This window comes from Myotis nattereri, assembly GCF_964212035.1.
Source record: "Myotis nattereri genome assembly, chromosome: 12".
Lineage (NCBI taxonomy): Eukaryota > Metazoa > Chordata > Mammalia > Chiroptera > Vespertilionidae > Myotis > Myotis nattereri.
The window spans coordinates 43,780,260-43,789,347 of NC_138087.1; the positions used below are offsets into that span (position 1 = coordinate 43,780,260).

The window sequence follows — 9,088 nt, forward strand, 5'->3', positions numbered from 1 at the left end:
CCTCTAACCACTCCCCTGCCAGCCTGATCGACGCCTAACTGCCCCCCTGCTGGCCTGGTCCCCCCCAACTGCCCTCCCCTGCAGGCCTGGTCCCCCCCAACTGCCCTCCCCTGCAGGCCTGGTCGCCCCCAACTGCCCTCTCCTGCAGGCCTTGCCCCTCCCAACTGCCCTCCCCTGCAGGCCTGGTCCCCCCATCTGCCCTCTCCTGCTGCCCTCCTCTGCAGGCCCAGTCACTCCCAACTGTCCTCCCCTGCAGACCTGATCGCAAAAACTGCCCTCCCCTGCCGGCCATCTTGTGTCCACCTGGGGGTGGCCATCTTGTGTATTGGGGTGATGGTCAATTTGCATATTACCTCTATTATATAGGAGATAATTGTGATAGCCAGCCTCTAAGATGACCTCCTGTAATCCCCATCTCTTGGTATTCATGCTCCAGATGTTATTTCTTCACCTTGAGCATGGGTTGGACCTACTGACTTGCTTCTAAATAATAGAGTTTGGTAGAAGTGACATATTCTTTTGAAATTAGGCTATTAAAGGTTTCTGTTTTGGGTCAATATCTCTCTCTCTCTCTCTCTCTTTCTCTCTCTCTCTATCATTTGCTCTGCCATGTTGTTAGCAGTCCTATGGAAAAGCCTCCAGCCAACAGTGAGGGACTTAGGCTTGCCAACAATCAGTTAACTTAAAAGAGGATTTTCCAGGTGAATCTTGATGTGACATGCATTGGCTGACATATTTATTGCAGCCTTGTAAGAGATTCTTAGCCCCAACCACTAAGCTAGGCCATTCCCCGATTCCTGACCCTCAAAATATGCATGAGATGATTAATGTGTGTTGTTTTAAGGTACTCAGTTTTGGGGTCATTTGTTATGCAGCAATAGAAAACTAATATAATAATATGTTATTGTATATTCAATAGTTAAGATCTGGAAACAGCCCAAGTGCCCATCAGTAGGTGAATGGATTAAAAAAACTGTTGTACATTTACACGATAGAATACTATGCAGTTGTAAAAAAGAGTATCTCTTACCATTTGAGGTAGCATGGAGAGTATTATGCTAAGTGAAATAAGCCAGTCAGAGAAAGACAAGTATCACATGATCTCACTTATATGTGGAATCTAATGAACAAAATAAACTGAGGAAAAAAAAAAATCCAGAGACATTGAAGCATGCAACAGACTGATGTATTTCAGAGGGAAAGGGAGGGCGGGAAGAGATTAATCAATGGACTTATATGCATAGTCCATGGACAGACAATAGTGCAGGGAAGACCTGGGGAGGGGACAGGAGTGGGATGGATGGGGTAAATGGGGGAAGAAATGGTGACATCTGTAGTATTTTCAACAATAAAGATAAATTAAAAAAATATATTGTGTGTATACAGGAGTGAGCAAAACTAGGTTTATAGTTGTGAGTATGCAAAACAGTTTATTCTTATTATTTGTTAATTGTATTATTTTTCTTTTTTTTTCTTTTTTTGCACATAAGTCTTTTTTATTTTTTCCCACTTATCATGCCATGAATTCATAGGGAATGGGTTCCAGCAGCTCAGGCTCCTTTCCATTGGTTCTCACAAAGTGTGCTTCTCTGGGTGGAGCAGGCTGACGCTTCAGTTGAACCCAGGTACCTTTCTCTTTGGCTTCCTTCTTTTTCTGATCATTTTCCTTCACACGTTTCAGGAAGCTATCTCGGCTCTTAGAGTGCTTAATATGCTCAATACGTACATTAATTCTCTTGGCAAGAATCTTGCCCTTAACTTGCTTGTTCACAATAATGCCCACTGCATGCTGGGTGACACTGCAGGCTCTTCCAGTTTTGCCATGGTAACATTTGTGGGGCATTCCTTTTTGAACAGTGCCCATTCCCTTGATGTCCACAATATCACCTTTCTTGTAGATTCGCATGTATGTGGCCAAAGGAACAACTCCATGTTTTCTAAAAGGCCTGGAGAACATAGAGCGGGTGCCTCTCCTCTTCCCCTTTGTGTTAGTCATTTTGGCGAGTTACTGGAAGATGGCGGTTCCGGCCGAAAGGCGTTAATTGTATTATTTTTCATATGAACAACTATAAACATACTTTTGCCTGCCCCTATATACACATACATATCCTATATAATAAAGAGCTAATATGCTAATTAGACTGAACAGCCAAATGACCTTCTGGACAACCTTCCAGATGAAGCCAGGGCTGTGAGGGCTGGTTGGGGCTGTGAGGGCTGGTTGAGGCTGCGAGGGCCGAGCCCCTTGCATGAATTTTGTGCATCAGGCCTCTAGTTTATGTATATATACATATACCAGATATGTCTCAATATTTTTGACTCTTTAACCTAAAAGTATTGCTACTTCAGACCCCCTACAAGCTGCCTTTTTAAAAAGAGGAGTCCTATATTAATTTCTAGTCAGTGTTTTCTGATATATTTTTGAGGGGGATGGAGAGAGCACTGTCTATTTTTGTATATTGTACTGTAAGAGATTGTTCTATAATCTATATGTTAATTACTTTTCAGATATGTTGAGAATATTGTCTCCTAATCTGCTACCTTGAAAAGATGATTTATGGTGTAATTGTCTATAAACATTTGCTATAGTTAGAAACTCTTAATACTCTTAATTTTTAAATTTTCTTTAGATTTCTTGAATTTTTATAATTTTCTTAGGGAGGCTTCCTTGCCTCCAAGATTACAAAATTTCTGTTTTAGCTCTTTTGCTGTTTATTTTCATTATCATTAATTTTCTTATCTTCAGTTTTTTTAACTTTAAGCTATTTCTATATGGTTTTTCTTACATTGTAAAACCACATTTCTACTCTTTTAGAAAATAAATGCGTTTTATATTCATTAAGAAATTTTTTTATTCATAATTTTTACTTTAAAACATTTATTATGAAAAGTTTCTCTTTTATCATTTTTATCTTGTTTTAGCTCATCAGCTTTTACATTTTTATAGGATAACATAATGAGGTAAAAGATCATATCTTTTAAAACATTTTTATTGCAAAATATAATACAAAAATAGTGCAAAAATATTTGTGCAGAGTAACAAATCTTGTGGTTATGCAGTTGACACCTATGTGCTTCCAACCAGGTCAAGAGAGCTTTGACAATGTCTGTAAAGCTCTTTTCTTTTCTTTTCTTTCTTTCTTTCTTCTTCTTCTTCTTCTTCTTCTTCTTCTTCTTCTTCTTCTTCTTTTTTAAGACAAACACTAAAGGAAATGTGACAAAATAGAAATAATTTAAAAATCTACAAGATGAATTTATAGATGTTTGTTATAGTCCTCTATGTTTAAAATCACTCATGATAATAGCAGCATCCTATATAATAAAGTGGTAGTATGCAAATTGACCATCACACTCTCGCACAAGATGGCCACCCCCATGTGGGCACAAGATGGCCATCACAAGATGGCTAGCAGGGGAGGGCAGTTGTGGGCAATCAGGCCAGCAGGGGAGGGCAGTGGGGGTGATCAGGCCTGCAGGGGAGGGCAGTTGAGGGGGGACCAGGCCTGCAGGGGAGGGAAGTTGGGGGTGACCAAGCCGGCAAGGGAGGGCAGTTACGGGAGACCAGGCCAGCAGGGGAGGGCAGTTGGGGGCAACCAGGCCGGCAGGGGAGCAGTTAGGCGTCAATCAGTCTGGCAGGGGAGCTGTTAGGGGGTGATCAGGTTGGCAGGCAGAAGCGGTTGGGGCAATCAGGCAGGCAGGCAGGCGAGCTATTGGGAGCCAGCAGTCTCTGATTGTGAGAGGGATGTCTGACTGCCGGTTTAGGCCCGATCCCTGGCCTAAACCGGCAGTCGGATATCCCTTGAGGGGTCCCAGATTGGAGAGGGTGCAGGCTGGGATGAGGGACACCCCCTTCCCCCCATACATGAATTTTGTGCACCAGGCCTCTAGTCAATAATAAAAGAGAAACCAGTAACCCTGAAAAGCAGTTTCTTTAAAACAGTGTTTATAATATTTTCTAGTATTTAACATAATATTTGAATGTAGGTTTTTAATGGTGAAAAGGTACCATTAAAAGGAAAGTTTTTTTGGGAAAAAAAAATCATCCAAGTCACTTGCCTCTCCATATCCTCTACAGAGAAATGATGAACCTAGCTAACAGTCTGAAGTTGTAACTTCTTGCACCAGAGACATTTGATTTAATTTTTTCACCTTGCTTAGTTAAGAAAATAGTAAGTTCTTACTCAGAACAAAATGGCTGAAAAGTGTCATCTTAGTATGTCCAGGCTTTATTCCAGAGCGAAGGAGGATATAATGCTGTACAGAATCTTTATTGGGCCTTTAGCCCTCCTCTGGGAGCAGGTGGAGTTGATGACCTGTGAGCATGTGAAACTAATTAAGGCTTTTTAAAAGAGACTCCAGGGAAGAGATTGCACAGAGCCTGCAAGTCATGGAAAAAGTCCAGAAAATAAGGAGGGAAATAGAGAAAATAGCTAAAAGTGGAAATGTGTGTGGCTAATCGAAGCTAGGCATCTATTTATGGGGTTGTCTTTTGTAGATATCTGAATCAAAATTTTTTAGGTGGTTCCTGGTTTCAGTATGAGTTGAACTAATTTAAATCTGTTAGTGAATAGTGCTGTGATATGTAATCTTTGGTGGCAAGGTAATTTAGTTGTCATTGAGTGGTTCTCGAATGTTGGAGTGCGTGATAATCACCTGATGTGTGTTAAACTAGAGATCATTGCTCCCCACCAGTGTTTCTGTTTCACTGGGTCTAGGATGGAGAGCAGAGGAATTTGCATTTATAACAAGTTCCCAGAAAACTACATTTTGGGATGCTAGAGGAGATGCTCTTGATGCCCACTTAGTTCCTCTTTCCAGATTCCTGCATCCATCCCCCTACTGTTAACAGGATATACCTGCTAATTTCCCCAGAAAATTTCCCTTGGCAGATGGAGCTGCTTTCATATGCCTGCAGGGTTACCAGCCTCTGCCCTGTGGCCTCTAGCAGCTAGTGATTGACAGAGGCAGACCAAAGTGTGGCCCCTTAAGAGAGGACAACTCTGAGATATGATCTACAGCCCAGAAGGGTCCTCCTTCCTGCCATGGCTGCTTAGTCTTCCTTATCTTCTTTTCCTCACCCTTTTTATGAAAAACTAGGGGCCCGGTGCACGAAATTCGTGCACTGGGTGTGTGTGTGTGTGTGTGGGGGGGGGGGATTGTCCCTCAGCCCAGCCTGCCCCCTCTCACATACTGGGAGCCCTCAGGCATTGACCCCCATCACCCTCCAATCACAGGATCCGCCCCTTGCCCAGGCCTGACGCCTCTGGCCTAGGCGTCCGGCCCGGGCAGCGGGGACCTGCAGTGGCAGGGGGCGGGGGGGGGGGGGGCGCGATCGCGTGGGCTCCGCCCCTGCCTCTGCAGGATGCCTCTGGCTGAGGCGTCCGGCCCGGGCAGCAGGGACTCACAGCTGCAGCGGCCCCACGATCGTGGGCTTCGCTTTAGGCCCAGGCAAGGGGCCCACAGCTCCTGGGACTGCCAGCTTCGACCGTGCCCAGCTCCCATCGCTGGCTCCACCCCTACTTCCTGCTATCACTGGCCAGGGCGGCAAAGGCACCTGATTCTCCGATCATGGCTGGGGGGCAAGGCAAAGGCGGCCCCAGGGCCGCCTTTGCCCTGCCCCCCAGCTCTTAGCTCCCCCCTGGGTTTCAGTGGCAGGGGGCTTCTTCCTGCTTTCCCTTTCGCCTCCCTGCATTGTGCCTACGTATGCAAATTAGCCGCCATCTTGTTGGCAGTTAACTGCCAATCTTAGTTGGCAGTTAATTTGCATATAGCCCTGATTAGCCAATGAAAAGGGTATCGTCGTACGCCAATTAACATTTTTCTCTTTTATTAGTGTAGATGTGCCCTCAGTCAACCTCTGGTGCTAAAATCTCCATCTTTGGCTCTGGCAAACCATGGACCTTGATTTCTAAGGCTTGTCCTAAATTGTATATGCTTTGGAGCCTTGTAGGTTCAAATAAAAGCTGCCCATTGAGATTTGTTCTCTGGTTAGTTGTCGCTTCTCTGTCATTAAATATTTAATACTTGAAAAAGTATCTGTGGACTTGCTGGGCAGGACTGTTTATTTCAAAACATGTTTTGAAGAACAATAGCCACTTTGTCCAACTTTATTCATTTTTAGTTCTGATTGAAAACAGTAAGAAAATATGAAGCTGATCAAGCCCAATTTTAGCCATAGAAAAAGTTAATTAATAAGGTCAAGTTAACAAATCTTAAAAACCAGGAGGGGAAGAAATGTGTGCCTATAATGGAAATGACCTGGGGGATCAAATTTATGGGAGGAGGAAGGCATGCTACGCTTGAAATGCATTTCTAGCCAGTTCATATTATATGACTGAGACCTAACAGTCAATAGCTCTGACTAATTGGTGTCATTGTTTGCAGCTATAGATACACTTTCTCCTGAGGGCCAGCTGTCTCCAGCCAGGAGGTAGGGTGATGCTAAGAGGACTTTCTGAACTTCAAGCTGAAAAGGGAATGTAGGCCTCTGCATTCCCCCTCAAACCCAGCCCTGTTTCTGCAGTTTTGCCCTGGCAACAGCTCAGCTTTATGTCCAAAAATCATGTGTGGAGAGGGTGTCGACTTGATGGTTGATCTAACCAAGGTTTAGATCTTGGTTCTGCCCAGGAGCTGATCAAAGGGCAAGTTATATCAGCTCTGGCAACCTCAGTTTCTTGTTCTGTTAAATGTGACTGAGTGAGATTACGTTTGTAAGCCCAGAGCATATTTCTAGGCACATGCTAAGGAACATTGTTCTTACTGTCCGAGATATTTGATTCCATCCCGCTCATTTCTTATTTTTCACTAAGTTGCACTATTAGGAGTCCTTCCCAGTAGGCTGTTTTGATTGCTGATTCTAGTGGCCCGCATTCCTGAATCCCTTTGATCTTTAAGGGAGCTGGTTTGCGTATCTTGTACAACTACTGGAGAAGAACCTGGCCACACAGGCTATTAGTGCCTTGGCACTTTCCTGATGAAAGGTGAGAGATAAGTGCAAAGTCTGATTAACTCTGGGACTGTGAACAAAATGATGTCACCAGATTTAAAAAACCCAAACAAAAAACAAACATTCTCTCTCAAGAACCTGTAAATTGAAACAGCGATAAAGTTTTCAAATGCAGAATATAAATTAGTTATTCCACTCCACATTTAGTCACTTAATTTCATTCCTTAATCTGTCCTTTTTACCAATAAATTCTTTTTCTTTCTAAAGAACCCCACATCCTTTTGATCTGCCTGGGCAACAATGGTTTGACATACGTTTTTCTGGTTAATGATGATACCGACATACCCAGCACTTAGATTCTATTAATAAATGAAAGGCTAACAGAAGTTAGAGAACTATAGCTCACATAGTAAAAAGCCATAGAAGCAACTCTCACAAGTGTCATGTTTGAGGTAAAATAAGTGAGGGTACACTGTTAGAGTTCACACTTTGCCAGCCATGCTTTCCCTTCAGGTACTTAGTCTGCAACGCAAAATAAACTATAAATCCAATCCTTTTCTCAGCATCCCAGCAGGGACGTTAAAGGATCCCAGAAGCAGCGCGATAGGAAAACCTTCTTACTCTCATTAATCTGTTTTGAATTGTAAGAAGCCTTAACTTCAGAGGTGTAAGATAAACCAGAACAAATTAATTACACATTCTATTGCAATTAGATTTAAGTTTAGTGTTCCCGGTAAGAGAATTCAATACAGCGATATGTATTGAATTAGGTATCCAAAGGAAATGAGTAAGATGTTTTGCTTGTGTCTTAATCTAGTGAGGGAGATAGGTACACATGTAATCTACTTATTGCTGTCTGAGGCACAGAATGTGAAGTTTTTACTTTACTTTTCCCACTGAGTTAACTATCAGTTCATAAAGTCCATGTTGGATGGGCAACTAAGAGTATCCCTTCTCTCTGCTGTCTATAGGGGTCCTGTCCATATTTTTACCCATGTTTTGGAATCCAGGCAATTAGTACCAGACAGGTTCTGATTACAGTTGTTTCCCTCTGAAAGGAGCCAGGGCTGTAGACCCCAAGCTCTGTGCCAAGGTGCCCTGGGACACAGCAGCAAATTCAAAGGTGGCATCGTCTGTATTTGGGGAGACCCCACTCACCCTTCTGTCAGCTGTAAAGCATATCCTTGTATGTTATTAGGGCTCAGCTGCTGGTGAGATCAGTAAGTTCTTGCGCTGCCTGCCTGGGATTGTACCATTAAGTAGTCCAAGTCTTATATCACATGTTCAGAGGAAAATATGCACAAAGCCCAAAGCTAAACACCAGGTTGTTAATCTTACTTAGTCATGTATTCATCTTAGAGAAAGGCCTGAACATCCTAGCGTCGAGTCCTTGCATCTAAATCACTGCTTTTCACACACCATGCCACACTTACAAAGGACCCTATTGACAAGTCCAGATGTTATTTCTAAGGTCATGACCTGAGTGTGATAATGTTTTTTAGCAACTGTAGGTTATGTATTATTAGTCTCTCTCCCCCGCCCCCCAGTGTTGTAAGAAGAAGAATTTTATTAACATGTACAAAAATTCCAAAGTTATACAGGAATTATTGATGATTGGTTTTTCTTGAAGTATATGTATATTTATGGGACTTTTTCCCATATAAAAAGGGACCATGGCTATATGAGATTTAATATTTGAAATTACCCTCTTAGCATACCAAATTCTTTTCTGAAGTAGTATCGATTTCTACCTCACCTGCTTGAACAATACCAAGCAGAAAGGCCAGTAGGAAATGCTTCAGCGTTCATTCTCCAAACCTGCTGGGACTATGAATTCTCAGGGGCATCTGGAAAGCACTTCAGCAGAATGTAAAGAAGCAAAATCAACTCCAGAGGTTTGATATACTGTACCTTCTAGGATAGTCACTGTGAGCTGGTAAGTACATTTTTAGGATAAAAGAGAGGAATAACAATGACGATATAAAAGGTAAAGGGGAAATTTAATAAAAGGGAAGAGATGATGAAGAAGGCCAAAAGAAGGAAGATCTTGGAGAAACATGCATGGTGGTTTCAGTTGGGGGAAAAGGAGATTTTAAAGCTATTGTTCACCAGGGATGGAAAAACAGCATCATGTGGTCGAAA

At 42.7% G+C, this 9,088-nt stretch overlaps 1 protein-coding gene across 1 annotated transcript; it reads right to left on the bottom strand.

Moving 5' to 3' along the window:
• Window positions 1-1,285: 1,285 nt before the first annotated feature.
• LOC308528000 (large ribosomal subunit protein eL21-like) lies at window positions 1,286-2,016 on the bottom strand. The gene has a single exon (XM_081103452.1). It carries the CDS (start codon window positions 1,994-1,996, stop codon window positions 1,514-1,516), a length of 483 nt encoding a protein of 160 aa, XP_080959578.1. The 5' UTR covers window positions 1,997-2,016; the 3' UTR covers window positions 1,286-1,513.
• Window positions 2,017-9,088: the final 7,072 nt, after the last annotated feature.